This window comes from Cladophialophora yegresii (genome assembly GCF_000585515.1).
Source record: "Cladophialophora yegresii CBS 114405 chromosome Unknown aczIN-supercont1.4, whole genome shotgun sequence".
Taxonomy (NCBI): domain Eukaryota; kingdom Fungi; phylum Ascomycota; class Eurotiomycetes; order Chaetothyriales; family Herpotrichiellaceae; genus Cladophialophora; species Cladophialophora yegresii.
Genome location: NW_006913048.1, coordinates 1,932,004 through 1,945,765, shown reverse-complemented (window position 1 = coordinate 1,945,765; position 13,762 = coordinate 1,932,004). Strand labels below are relative to the sequence as shown.

Here is a 13,762-nt window from a genome sequence, read left to right as displayed (position 1 = left end):
GGCGTGTCTTGCAGGGGAGAGGCGTGTCTTGCAGAGGAGAGGCGTGTCTTGCAGGGGAGAGGCGTGTCTTGCAGGGGAGAGGCGTGTCTTGCAGGTGAGAGTGCGTCGAGTACCGTCACGGCAATATTTCATCTCTTGACCGCACCGCTTCCGTCGAAGAGAGTGGTCTTTGCTTCACGAGAGTCTCAAGTGCACACGGGGCGGATGTTGGGCCATGCCTCGCTTTGGTCAAAAGGGTTTCGCTTTGCCTCCACGAGACTTGGATGCTATACGAGCACGGTGGAATGGGCGATGATGAGGAACGTCACGATGCCAGGTCCCTCCTGTCAGCCTGATAAACGGCCATGTACCCATGTACAGTATGTGTAATGATGATGTAGGTATGTATATATTGTTCTGCCGTAACCGGTATGCCGTCCGGAAGGTTTTGCTCTCACTTGCTCAACGCTCCCTCACTCGCTTTCCCGGTCATCACATCTTGTTCCTCCTCCGATCCAAGTAATTACTTCCCCCTCCGCTCCGAGGCATACAAACATGTATATGTTGTCTCCCGAGGACAAGGACATGTATTCTCTCCCAAAGACAAGCACTATCAGCCATTATGCAACGTGCCTCAATACTCACAAATTCACACTCACACGTCTGGCCTACACCAACGTGGTAAGGTCCATTCATCCAGATCGCGAGGACCCCTTGGGTCGTTACTACAGAGCACATCCTTATGCATTCGAACCATGTATCCATACGTTAGCGAAGATCTGGAACCGCCACGCCACGCCACACCATGCCACCAACTAGCCGGCCGGCTGGCTTGCTGCCGAGGACATTCTGACTTTGACGACACGAATTTCTGACTCTGTATTGCCGGATTCCCTTAATCTGAGACTCTGTACGGAGTCCACTGATCAATGAGATGAGCGGCGGTACTGATTTCTGACCATGTCTCCAGGCAGAAGAGCTGCTGTCGGTGCTGTGCTTACGTTCGTCTCTTTTATTCTCGACTCTTGCCTGTCGAATATCTAAGTGCTGCGTGAGCTCCGTTTCATATCAATTACGAGATTCATGTCCATATCCACGCAAAACAGATAACGAGCTATAAGTAGAGGAGTCTTCTAGCTTGGTCGACCGCCCACACGCGCATCGAGTGGACGCGTACGTGTCTATCAATCGGTGTCGCGCCACTCGCCCCCAGAGCGCCTGATACGTCCTCGACACGACACGTCGAAAGAGCCTCCTAATCCACAGCACGACGTAGGAAGCCGTCCATCCGGTGGTTCCCAACCCAGTCGCCGTGTTCAAAATGGTTCAAGACCCAGCCTCCAACGTCGACAAACCCGTAATCGTCATCGTCCCAGGTTCGTTCTCCCCGGCGCCATTCTACGCAGATGTCGTCGCCGCATTGCGCTCGCATGGATACGAGGCCATTGTCGAAACACTGCCATCATCCGCTCGGTCGCCTCTTCGGGGCGAGAAAGCAGCGACCATGCAGGATGACGCGGACCATTTCCGTAACATCGTAGAGAAGATTGCCGATCAGGGCAGGGACGTCGTCATCATGACACACTCGTATGGCGGCTTTCCAGGGACGGAGTGCTCCAAGGGTCTTTCGAAGGAAGAGCGAAACACAGCGGGCAAAACTGGGGGCATTTCGAGGTTCGTATATGTCACCTCGGTGGTGCCAACGCCGGGACACTCATTGAAGGATCTGATGGGCGAGTTGGTCCCGTCGTTCATCAACGTAGAGGTGAGCACGCAGCTGGTGCAGGCCAGCAGAGAGACTGACTAGCGGAACAGGGCGAGTTCATGAGCCACGTCACCGATGAAAGTGCCAGGTTGACCTTTTCCGATATGCCATTCGAGGAGGCCAAGGTCTGGGCAGATAGGATGTCTTATCACTCCGCAGCTAGCTTCGATGGAAAGCTCACATATCCGGGGTACAACAAGATCCCAGTGTCGTATGTCTTTTGTGAGCAGGATGTGATCCTGCCGCCGGAGTTCCAGAGATCCGTGATTGAGGGTATTGAACGGGAGAGCGGGAAGAAGGTAGATGTTCTTCGCCTGAGCACGGCGCATTGTCCGAATATTAGTGCTCCTCAGGAACTTGCTGCCACTGTCGTTAAGGCGATAGCAACAGCAGGTTGAGACGTAGTGTTGGATGGAGATTTGACCTACTAAGTGTTGATTGATTGACTGCTTTGATCTATGCTTCACGAGTTCATGGCGCATGTACTCTCGCTGGAGTCGTCTAGTAGAATAGATAACCCCATTTTGCGGAGAACTCTTTTCCGATCCGCCACGCTTTAGGATCCCAGGACGCTGCACCAGAGTCCAAGGTAAAGCTTGTAAGGCAGAACAAGTCCGCCAGGAATTCTTCCTCGTCAATGATACCCATCAGCGTGATCACATTATCTCTCATTTTTGGGAATGGAAAGCGATCGATCCAACGAGGATGCACGACTGTCAGTTGTAGCTCGGTGGGACGTAGTGACTCGGGTATTTCGGGGCCAACGGCACAGGACTTGCTCGAACAAGAGACAGAGCAAGAGATGCCCATCTTCCGAGTTTGCAGAGTCAGCGCATATGGTTTCGGTAGACGCGAAGGAGACAAAGGAGGCTGGCTAGGCTCTCAAGCCCTTTTAACCCCAGTAAAACGCACAGCTGCACTGCCTAAGCTGAGACGTACCATTGCGCCGTTCCGATAAAGTGCTCCATAGATGGAACTGGAAATCGTGGCGATGATGCCTGAATTTCCCTTGTTCGTCGCTACCTGGATCTGTTGCCCCGTGGGCGGTCGAGGTACTATCGCAACAAGGCGACAAGACTCATCTGTCACGGTACCCTCGCTGCAGACACTGCCGACCGTCGTGATGCTGTTCGGTGACTTGTCTGAGGCGCTCTCGCATCCGTGTTCTTCGCTGCTGAGTGCCTCAGCTGGCTTTCTGGCTTCTGCCAGGCGCTTCCCTTGTCGAGGGTGTCAGCAAAGAATCGCTGCGCCGGTCAGTCTTTGTTGACAAGGGTGGTGACGAACTTCGGGCTCGTTGTGCTAGTCTGTCCTGAATCTGTTTTCTCTTCCTCGGGTCCTGCACCCCGAACCAGTTGTCATCCAGGGCTCTTGCTCGCCCCATACTGCTCAGCCAATCTTGATGGCAAGGTGGACCAATGGCTGATTTTCAGGAATGTCTGTCAAGTGTTGTGAAGGCCAGGAGACTTTGATAGGGTTGTGGCTGCCTGGGCGAGCAGCGACCAGGAGGCCGACGGAACAATATGAAAACAGATGGTGTCCCTAAAGGCCTCTCTACCTAAGGGCTTTGCTTCAGCTCGTCGATACCCAGCCGCAGTTTCAGTGGCTTATTGGAGTCGCCTCCATTCAAGTGGACCATGGCACACGAGCCTTTAGTGCGATGTTCTGTCAGTCAGAACAGCATGCCAATACTATGTGCTCTGTAGATGGGAGAAATTGGGTCAGGTATCTCGTGACTAAGCTGGCCTAGCAGTGTGGGTAAATGGGAAACTTTGCCATGGAGTTGGGGTAAGTCAAGGTCGGTTGAGCGGGTATTGCGCCCCTCGGAATCCGTCCTGTAGCTGGAAGTTACCTAAATTCTGACTTTCTGACAATGCGGAGTACAGTCTCTGTGCCATTGCCACGGGTCTCAAACCATTTCGAACAACATGAAGTCTGAGATGTTCTGGATACCATGCGGCACAATGAACTTGCGGCCTGAGTTAGGATGAATGAAGCACGGGCGAAGCGGCTAGACATCGAGGAGCATGTACTGAAAATTTGTGCAGTTGCTTTCCTGACGGGAAACGGGGAGGCACTGTCGTGGTTCTGGCAGCCGCCATGATATAAGGAAACAGGCAACCTGGGGGACGCGCCCATTTATGACGAGGCTGATACGTACGGCTCGGCGGCGCATACAGTAGCCGAGCTGATCATTTTCATGCTTGAAGAGCAGAGGCACTGCAAGCAGCAATGGGGCAAGTAGGTACTCGTACTGTGTGCACAGTAACTCGTTGAATAGCCGTCGCGTTGACAGATAGCCGGTGGGAAGCAGCTTTGGTCTTCGCGAGCCACGTGTTTGCGGCAGAGAATTTCGGATCCGAAGATCCTGGTTGTGCCAAGAAGACCATGGGCGTCCTACACGTCCCGCAGGAAACGCATCTGGAAAGGCTCAGCTAAGCCTGCAGTTGCGGCGAGCAAGTTCAAGGAAATTCTCTGGTACCGAGCACAGGGCATAGTACTGCAACGGCTTGCTTCAAGGATGATGGGGCCAAGGTAATCATCAATTCACTCGCGACAATTTACTCTGTCGCAGCCGAACGTGACGGTAAATGTTGTGCGCCACACGTGACCGCGCCAAGACTGGTAGTCGGAGCTGCCACTGACAAGGTTGAGCTGGGAGACGAACTCTGAGTTAGCCATGTCCTCAAGAGTTCTCCGTACTCCGTAAAGCATAGTCGGTTCGATGCAAAGCAAAATTTCCATGTCTCTTCACGACGGGAAGTCCCCTCAGACCGGACGCCGCGCTTCGTATTTACCTTCTCTTGTTCTTGGGTTATTGCGTGGTTCATCATGCCGTTGCCACCCCCAGTCGCGAGCTTCCCACATCCCCAGATATTGTGGCATCCAAAAGGTTGCGCTGGCTGCCACTTCATAGGCTCGAACGGGGATTTACGGAGTCTCCATGTCTTGGTGCTCGCCAGGGGGGGAGGATATGCCCCGAAACCCCAAATATCCCGAAGCAACTCCGCACATTTAATTTTCTCTTCGAAACTCTAGAAAGGCAATTCCATCTGTGTCGACGGCTCTTCCGCCTTTATCTTCGGCCTCATTCGTCAGCTTACCCGCTAGGCATGTTAGTTGGGATACAGCTTCTCGGTCAGCCCATCTGACGTGGAGCGCTGCGCCTTATCCTGCCATGGCGACGAGGCGCATCAGGCCTGGACTTATTGGCTCGAGCAGTTTGCGTGTTCTTTCCTCTTCCGATGCTCCTTGCTTATCCGCTAAGCCCTGGCAGCGCATTCACTGTTTCCAAGCCAATGTCCGATCCGCACCCACAGGTGCTGCACATACGCAACCCTTGTTTACGGCCGGTGGGAAGCACTGCGCTTAGATTACGGTTGAGACCCTTGTCCAGCGGCAGGCATACCCACATCCCGGTCACTTGTTTTATGAATACTGAGTATAAACCCTCTTCCGTCCCTGCCTTCTATTGCTTCACGTCAGCTCTACGAATTCAGCGTGCCCGCTTCCGGTATACTCTGTGCTTCGGTAAATCATCAACGGGCTAGTGCTTGAAGTAGATATCTGAAGCAGCCGGCCACCATGTCTTTTGTCGACCTTCTGTTTCCCCAGGCGGAGCTCGAGGCTCTTGGGAACAAATGGCATGAACCGGCTCCTAAGAGGAGAAAGCTAGGATCTGGGATGCCGCAAGTGGTCAAGGAGAATCCGTCAGCACGAAGGAGGCAGAGTAATGAGACAAATTTGAGTCAAAGGCGCCATAGACTCTCTACACCCACGGCGCATCGACCTGGCATACAGTCATCATGCGCCGAGGATAGCAGAACTCGCCATACGAAGAGGTCGAACTCGGACTCGCAAGCGCTATTATTTCCAGCCACATCAACCCAGCAGGCGAAGCACACAACAACAAGCAAGTCATGTCTTCCGAGCTTCATCGAGCCTTCACTTCTGAGGAACTACCTTCGTCATCTTCATCCTAAAGACAGCAATCGGTACACGAGTCCCAGCAGTCCCAACTCGAATGTCCCTTCTACCGAGGATGCGGTCCCTTCTCCAGGCTCTCTGGTACTAGATTCAGCTCCATCTCCTGCCTCGACAGATAATTGCCCAACTCCGGGCGCTGTTTGTGACCAATTCCGTTCTGGACCATTCGGCCACTTGTTCAATGGTATGCGCCTCACCGACAACGAACGAGACCTGATGGAGGACCTACTGAGCGAGTCTCCTCCTACAATGCAAGAGGAAATGCCTACTCACAAGCGCAGACAGGAGGAGGGCAAAGTCCAAGTGGCATCGGAGGACTACTCTTCTATTGAGGAGTCGCTGCTACAAACGATGCTCCCTCAAAATCCACCTAAGGGGACTCAGGCCCTTGGTAACGAATCAACCAGCTCTGTCAAAACACCAAGGGAGTACGATGTGCATTCATCAGGATTGAGCCTGGCGACCGACGAAGCACAGGATGAGAGTGATGTTACCAGCCACAGGGGGATTGTCATCTACGATTATGGTGCACTCAGTGTTGACGACTTTTTCGATCTTGACGAAGCGTCTACCTGAGCTACGAATGGTGTGCGCACATGGCTTTACGCTGTCGTCGTGGTTTGGGTTTTGGTTGAGTCCAGATGCTGTCCTATACCGAGGGAGGATGAAAAAGGGCATCAGAGCTAGATTGCTAGGCGAAAATGATAACAATGACCCAGCAAGCATGACGACAACTCCCGTGTCTTTCACATGCCTTCTGCCCCAATTTACATCTCGAATTGTCGCACCTGGCACATTCCTTTCCAGCTCTCGCTCTAAATCCTGATTCCCTCCCTACCGGCTATGAGTATCACGTCTTCAAGGGTTGAGTTGTTTTGATGGCCAAGTCATGCTACTACCATTGCGTGGTGCTCATCATCTGCTCTGATGCTGCTTGCTGATCATCTTTCTGCGTGAGCACTACTAGTGCATCATCCGGGCCTTCGGCCGCTGTACGCTGACAGTGTTGGAAAGTGGACTAACTACCACTTTGGTTCGATCTGACGTGAAGTCCTATTCGGCCGCACCGCAGATCTCAGCTGAAGGGACATCCCAACAATTTCCACGTTGACAGTCTTGCAACTCCGTCTCTTCTCAGCGGACTCTGAACTGGACCTGGTGCCCGCCGGCACATCGACTCCGCCGGAACGTGGCAGGGTTGCGGCTAGTGGAAGATGCCCGGAAATGATACCTACACGCTACTACAGTGCCCGAGCCACACAGGTCGCTTTCGTTCACACCACGAAATCATCTAGTTGACTCGGCGCACGAAAGGCTCGTATCCAGCAAATCTTCGCTCATCCACGATTTCATGGCAAGAAAACTCCTCAAACTACAGACGTATAACCTTGTCTAGCCTGACTCTGGCCTCGTGGTGGACTGTACCTACAACCATATCGAGGAAAGACGAATTTAACGTTAGTCGAAAACTTCATCAACCTTCCACCGGAAGCAACCACTTGACCACTTCCCGCACGATCTGTTCCCGATCAAGCACGAGACATGGGTTGGGTTACGTGATCTGAGAACACATAGCCGCGGCAATATCTCCCTCCAATAAGTACGCAATGCGATCTCACCTTCCATCCAGCCTCCCTTGCAGCCCACAGGTCATCAGACGCGCGTTCGGATCCGACTCAGCATATTTCTCTCCCAGTAGTTTAACGTTGGTGCATTCAGCTTGCCGAGGCTGCGTGCTACAGACGCCGCCACCCTTGAACCTTACGACACAAGGGGGCCGGCTACTTCCTACAGTATTTCTCGGCGCAAATCTCATTGGATTGCCGCGAGGCCGGTGGCCTGTCCAAGCCTGGCGAGCCTGACCCTGTTCAAATTCGGTTCCCGCCCGCCGTGGCTGCCGCTGGCCGAATCGGACTGTCTCGCTCGCCGCTGCGGTGCCCGCTTCTGTGGAACTGTGTGCTTCGTGTTCCTTCCTGATGCTGGTACTCCGTACGAGTGTCGTTTGGGCCGTCCTATTCTGCCTTGCTGACTGTCTATGCACAGGTCATGCCTATTATCCAACACTGACGGAACCACTCATCTGGCCTGTCTTTACGAGTAGACGACGCGGGCGAGCGCAATATGTTCGACATCAACTCGTGCAACCGGTCAACGCGAAGGACTAAGCAATCAGCCGCGCGTGAAGATGTCGGAACGCGACTATTCCCGCTCCAAGTTCCCCTCTCAGAGGTGAAGATGCTACACACAGTAAGTAGGTGGTAGTTCGAGAAGTGATACCGTACCGTTGACGCAGGGCCCATTGGATGCGTTTGTACACAGTCAACCTTCCGTCGATAATGACTCAACCCCGCAAGCCTTCGTCTTTCGTCGTTTAGACCCACGGTATCCCAGTATGCCCAGCCAGTCTACCGTGTACGGGTATGCATGCAGGACCGATTCTAGGTCGAGGTCGAGATGTTTACATAGTCACCCGCCCCGACAAGGGAACAACGCTGCGCGACGGCAAGTCCCTTCAGCCCCAACGCATGAGCTACCTACGTACTGCTAAGTAGACCGTGCAGACTCCATGCATTTGCACGAGTCACTCGCTCTGCGTGCATTGAAGTCTATTTTTTTTGTTTTTTTAGACCCGGCGCAGCCTGGCTATCCCGTGCTTCGTCAACTTCCCCAGGCCGGCTGAATCGCAGAGCACGTACACGGAAATGTTTGCGAATCCGGTTTTCACGGTACGTACTCGTACCTCCCACCTACGAGGACTGTAGCATGCATGACACTGTCTGGCCTGAGTATTGCCTCTTGCTTGGTTGTCCCAGAGCACGTGCGACCGGGACCGTGCACACCGAGGTTCACATATGACATTGCTCAATCGGCTCCTGGCTGGCCGGTAGCGACCGTCGGTCTTGACAAGTCATGGGAAATTTCAAACTGCAGTTGCAATTATAGGGTTCGCTTCTCGACACAGTCCGTGTGCCTGCCACAGAGAGTCACGAGCGGTTGCGATCACTTCTGCTTCAGTACAGCGTACTGGGGATTGCGGTACAGGTCATAGCAGATGACCAGTCAACTGGCGGTTCCTATTAGAGGTTGAGAATATGCAGCTCAGTCTGCATCTCCCCTGCTAGGGCCTGAGGCTGGACCGGTACTAGGGTACTGAAGAAATGTTCACTGACCAGAAGGAAGCGTGCGTTTGGTTGCCTAGGTTGTCCTTGAAGCGTGATCCTCTCGCCAGCAGCCTTCACCCGCTTTTAACATTACAACACAGCTCAACACATTTAGGCGCTTCCTTGATCCTTTCAATCAGGAAAACGTCCCAGATAGACACGCTGATCCTTCTGATCAACTCCCAGCGGTCAACGCCAGGCAAGCGTCCACCGCAAGCCCTACTCGACCTTCCTTCTGCCGCACCACGTCATCGATGACCTCCTTGTCCAAGTTCGGAAACATCCCACATAGAGTGTCGACCACAGTCCTGTGTTCGACTCTGGAGATGCGTCGTGCTTCAGCCGCTTCAGCACTCGCCTGACGCGCCGCGGATTCTTGCGCATCGTAAGAGGGTACGGCACCGGCCTGAGGTTGAGAAGGTGGCGGTTGGAATACACTTGGACTCAATCGGGGAGGAGGCCGAGGGGCTGGGTTCGGGCTCGGCCGGCGCTCCTGAGACGACGTATCCTGATCGGAGAATATCCGTCCGATCGTGGAAAGCGGCCTTTGGATTGTCCTCAACAAGCCCGCAACACTGTCATCCGAGCCGTCGCCGGAGCTGGTGTTTTGCCTGTTCGAATCCCTGCGGATGGGGCTCCGCGACGTCGACGTCACGTCCATAGAGTTCCGGGGTGTGAGTTCCGGCTCTGCGAGTGACGATTTCTCTGCAAACCCGGCGATTGGGCTGAGTGCCTCGTTTTGACGGTTTTGCTCGGCGATTTCTGCCACCGCGTTCTCGACGTTACGCTCGAATTCCTCATCACTGACAGTGAGAGTTGTGCGATCCAGACCTTCAATGAACTGGATTGCGCCAGACAGTGAAGAGAGATAGTACCCGGCCTCGCCGACGAGCTTCTCCTGATTTCGGAAGCGCAGAATATACTGCACGTTGGAGACCATATTCTCTGGGTTGGCCTGCAGAACCACGTAGATCAAAAGGGGCACGAATGAATCTGCTGAGGTGTCCGAGCTCTTTGAATTCTTGAGCAGGCCGAATATGACCTTGCAGCAGTTGAGAACGCAAATGACCTTGTCCCTGGGCGCTCGATAGCCCTTGATCTTGAGAAGCTCCTGTTGTGCAAGCTTGAGGAACCTCTCGCCGTTGGGGCCCACCGGAGCGATGTCGAGGTGCTCTTCTCGGACCCAGCTGTAAATCCTTATCTTCTGCGCCAGAATGTCGTCACGCTCCACGTCTTCCTGATGCTGGCCACGTCGTCCTGGCACCGAGGCCTTTTCCAACTCTTTCCGCCTGCCTCTGGATCTTGACCGCCCAACTTGAGGTGGTGGGGGAATTGCTGGAGAAAAGGTCTGGGAGTACAGTCGATTCATTACAAGCTTTTCCATTCCCTCCTTGGCGTTGTCGAATTCATTATCCGACACTTCTCGCCAAACATCACAGAGAGCCATCTTATTTGTGATAAATGCCAGAAAGTCGCCTATAATCTTGACCTGTTCGTGAACCATCCATTGCTTCTTTCCAAACTCTGTTAGAAACGAGCGAAGGAATTTGGCGACCGGATCAGCCGATTTGTGCCGTAGCTGCTCGAGAAATCGGTGAAAGTCAAACGGTAATTCAGGTTCGGGTTCTGGCGGCGGTGGCTGCGCCGGAAGAGAAGTTGTCGAGGCGTGCCCAGGGCCCTTCAACGGTGGGCTCCTCAGTTGACTTGACTCATGGTTCAAAGCATCTTGAGGCGGCGAAGGCAGAGGCTTTTCTGAGTGATGAGAGATGACTGGAGATGTTACGGTGTCGAGGTCCCGAGATCGGAGGGGTTCCAAGCTTGATCTCCTTACTGGAAACCCACTGGCTGAGCCAAGGATAGGGCCTGACATTTCGTGTATGGGAGACATAATGGATTCCTTCGAAGGAGCTGCTGTCTCATCATCGAATTGGTCCATGATACTCTGTATTTCTGATGTAGAGTCTGCATCTGGGTCGTTGCCCGACTTCTGATTAGGCAGCTCTGCATTGTTATCCTCTGTGTCCTGGGCATAGGCTGGGTCTTTCTCATTATACTCGTCTTCTGGTAACCGTACAGACGCATGTCTTGATATAGCTGGAGTCTTCGGAGTAGGGTCGAGGTATGGCTTCTCGCTAGCAGCTGGGGGTTCGGGAGGTGGAGGAGTGGAGGGAAGGACTTTTGGTGACGGCACATGGTTGTTGTCAGTCTTGGGATCGTTGGTATCAAGTCTGTGTATCTTCTCTGCGGCGTCCAACCCTGGTTCAGTGGCTCTTTCCGGAATCACATCTCCAGGAGTGTCGGCGTCGCGAGCGAGCACCCCTGTAGCTGGGTCTGGGTCTAAATCTATGAGATTTGGCTCAGACGTTTCCGTCGGTACGGCTTTCTGCTCGGTGTCCATAGCTGCATGGCTGTCGTTCGGTGACATTTGGCAGATGAATGTAGCGTATCTTTGACATTAGCCGGTGATCAGCAGCCACACACCATGCTTCGTGAATGGAGGTGGGTTCAGCCTGGTGCAACCACCAATTCAGTGGTAGTACATGCTGAATGACGACAATCCCGAGCAGACGTCACGCGACGATATGGTCCTCGGGCTCGTAGGGTATCGCTGAGATGAGGAGACTCGAGTCTGCAATAGTTTCTGATGCTGATGTGCCGCGACAGAGTCTCCTTTTCGACGAAGCTGGAACGCTTCAATCCCTTCTTTGTAACGATGACTTGTCGCAGCCCTGCATAACTGTCGGAGATATTGCAAGGCCGCCAATGTCGGCATCGTGCAGCCGCACATGTGGGTCAGGATTTGCGACTTCTTATTCGTCGAGGATTTAGCATTATCTCGTTCGAAGTTCGTCTCTCACTTCCATTTCATTTCTGCTTCATGTCTATCTCATGTCCACCTCACGCAATCGCATCGAGGTACATTCGTCCGCAGGAAGTCGCCGCGACGATTCGACACTTTAGACAGCCAGTTCAGCTTCATGTGCGGCATTTTCTTTTCTCTAGCGAGAGCACGTGAGCTTGGCCCGGACGACCTTGTCAAGGACGAGTTGATTGCAAGAGGGCCGGACAGCTACAAACAGTTACACATCGCAGTCCCTGCCGCATCCAGCGACATAGATCTGACATTCGTCTCTTCTGTTCTAGCCCTGCGAGGGGATTATGTCCAACAGCAGCCGCTGCAGGAACCCTCTTCTGGATCTGTCCTTTGCTGGAATGGAGAGGCCTGGAAAGTAGAGAGGTCTGCGGTTCACGGGAACGACTCGGCACGCATATTCGATCTCCTTGTCCATGCCTCACACTCGGGTGGCTCCCAAAATCGTCGGCATTGTATAGTCCAGGTTTTGTCAGCCATAGCGGGACCCTTCGCATTCGTCTTCTTCGATGCGCCAAATTCTACCGTTTATTACGGCAGAGATCAACTGGGACGGCGCTCACTACTTGTTGCCCGCGGCAAGGAGGACTCGCTGACGTTGTGTAGTGCTTTCACAAGTCCATTGGCCGCAGGAGACACCGAGGTCTCCACGTCGGCCCTCCATTTTGTTTCGCTGGAAGATGGGCACATCGTGCGCGGCGAGCTGCCGTGGCTTAGCGGGCGCGCCATCTTCAATCAGACGCAACCGCCGTATGACATTGAACCGATTCCGTCTTCTACTAGTGTTATCAATGTTTTGCAGCATTTAAAGAGTGCTGTGGCAACCAGGGTTAGGAACATTCCAGTTCACTCTCCCAGACAACTGGGATCCGATGCTGCAAAAGTTGCAGTCCTTTTCTCTGGAGGACTAGATTGCACATTGCTTGCTCGTCTCATGCATGAAGTGCTACCCAAGGAAGAAGCAATAGATCTGTTGAATGTGGCATTCGAGAATCCACGTTCCATCGCTGCCATGGCTAACGCTATAGAATCCGCCTACGAGGTGTGCCCGGATCGAGTGACAGGCCGCAGCAGTTTTGCTGAGCTTTGTCAGGTATGCCCGGGTCGACAGTGGAGGTTCGTCGCAATCGATATTCCCTACACCGAATCACAAGCCCACACAGCTACCATACAACGACTCATGTACCCGCACAATACAGAAATGGATCTTTCCATAGCCATGGCACTCTACTTTGCTGCCCGCGGCACTGGAAGCTTGTCCGAACCCCCACAGCTCCCGGCTGCGGAGGCCAAGCTTGCCACCTCCTCTGCTAGAGTCCTGCTCTCTGGACTGGGCGCAGATGAGCTATATGGTGGATATTCCCGACATGCTGCGGCATTCTCCCGAGGAGGGTTCACTGGCCTCGGAGACGAACTTGAGCTCGACTTTAACCGGATCGGCACGCGTAATCTGGGTCGCGATGACCGTGTTATGAGCCACTGGGGAAAAGAGGTGCGTTATCCTTACCTCGACGAAGATCTCGTAAAGTTTTCTTTAGCCCTTCCAGTATGGGAAAAATGCGGATTTAGAGTTGGAAAGAAGATTCCAAGACATTATGAACAAACGGGTCGAGTGACCCAGCCCGAAGACCTTGAGCCTGCAAAAATGCTGTTAAGGCTGGCAGCGTGGGAATTAGGGATGCGCACTGTGGCCTCAGAGAGGAAGAGAGCAATTCAGTTTGGCGCCAAAACTGCGAAGATGGACGTCGGTAAAGGGAGGGTGAAGGGGACAGCTGTCTTGGGGGCTGCAAGATGACACGGTCTTCGGTCTCATCCCACAGCGTCGGAGGGAAGGAGTGCTAAACGATCACCTCGGGGGCGAAGCGCGCAAATCGGCGGCGGTGATGACAAAACACAGATACTTCTGAGGCTTCTAAGCTTTGAGCTGGATGCAAGCGTTTCAAGAACGTGTTGCAACCGCCAAGCTGGCTCATGAAGGTGAAAAGGCAAGTCTGAGCCGCA

The 13,762-nt window shown here is 53.6% G+C and overlaps 5 protein-coding genes across 5 annotated transcripts; 3 read left to right on the top strand and 2 right to left on the bottom strand.

Moving 5' to 3' along the window:
* Nucleotides 1-1,300: 1,300 nt before the first annotated feature.
* A1O7_06029 (uncharacterized protein) lies at nucleotides 1,301-2,142 on the top strand (the record flags this gene model as incomplete). The annotated part of the gene is made up of 2 exons (XM_007760035.1): nucleotides 1,301-1,744; nucleotides 1,795-2,142. The coding sequence occupies 2 exons, from the start codon at nucleotides 1,301-1,303 to the stop codon at nucleotides 2,140-2,142; spliced, it is 792 nt and encodes a 263-aa protein (XP_007758225.1).
* Nucleotides 2,143-2,245: 103 nt separating this feature from the next.
* A1O7_06028 (uncharacterized protein) lies at nucleotides 2,246-2,560 on the bottom strand (the record flags this gene model as incomplete). The annotated part of the gene is made up of 1 exon (XM_007760034.1): nucleotides 2,246-2,560. The coding sequence occupies exon 1, from the start codon at nucleotides 2,552-2,554 to the stop codon at nucleotides 2,246-2,248; it is 309 nt and encodes a 102-aa protein (XP_007758224.1). The 5' UTR covers nucleotides 2,555-2,560.
* Nucleotides 2,561-5,326: 2,766 nt separating this feature from the next.
* Nucleotides 5,327-6,304, top strand: A1O7_06027 (uncharacterized protein; the record flags this gene model as incomplete). Its single annotated transcript, XM_007760033.1, has 1 exon — nucleotides 5,327-6,304. The coding sequence occupies one exon, from the start codon at nucleotides 5,327-5,329 to the stop codon at nucleotides 6,302-6,304; it is 978 nt and encodes a 325-aa protein (XP_007758223.1).
* A 2,760-nt stretch (nucleotides 6,305-9,064) lies between these two features.
* On the bottom strand, nucleotides 9,065-11,287 carry A1O7_06026 (uncharacterized protein; the record flags this gene model as incomplete). The annotated part of the gene is made up of 1 exon (XM_007760032.1): nucleotides 9,065-11,287. The coding sequence occupies one exon, from the start codon at nucleotides 11,285-11,287 to the stop codon at nucleotides 9,065-9,067; it is 2,223 nt and encodes a 740-aa protein (XP_007758222.1).
* Nucleotides 11,288-11,867: 580 nt separating this feature from the next.
* On the top strand, nucleotides 11,868-13,556 carry A1O7_06025 (uncharacterized protein; the record flags this gene model as incomplete). Its single annotated transcript, XM_007760031.1, has 1 exon — nucleotides 11,868-13,556. One exon carries the CDS (start codon nucleotides 11,868-11,870, stop codon nucleotides 13,554-13,556), a length of 1,689 nt encoding a protein of 562 aa, XP_007758221.1.
* Nucleotides 13,557-13,762: the final 206 nt, after the last annotated feature.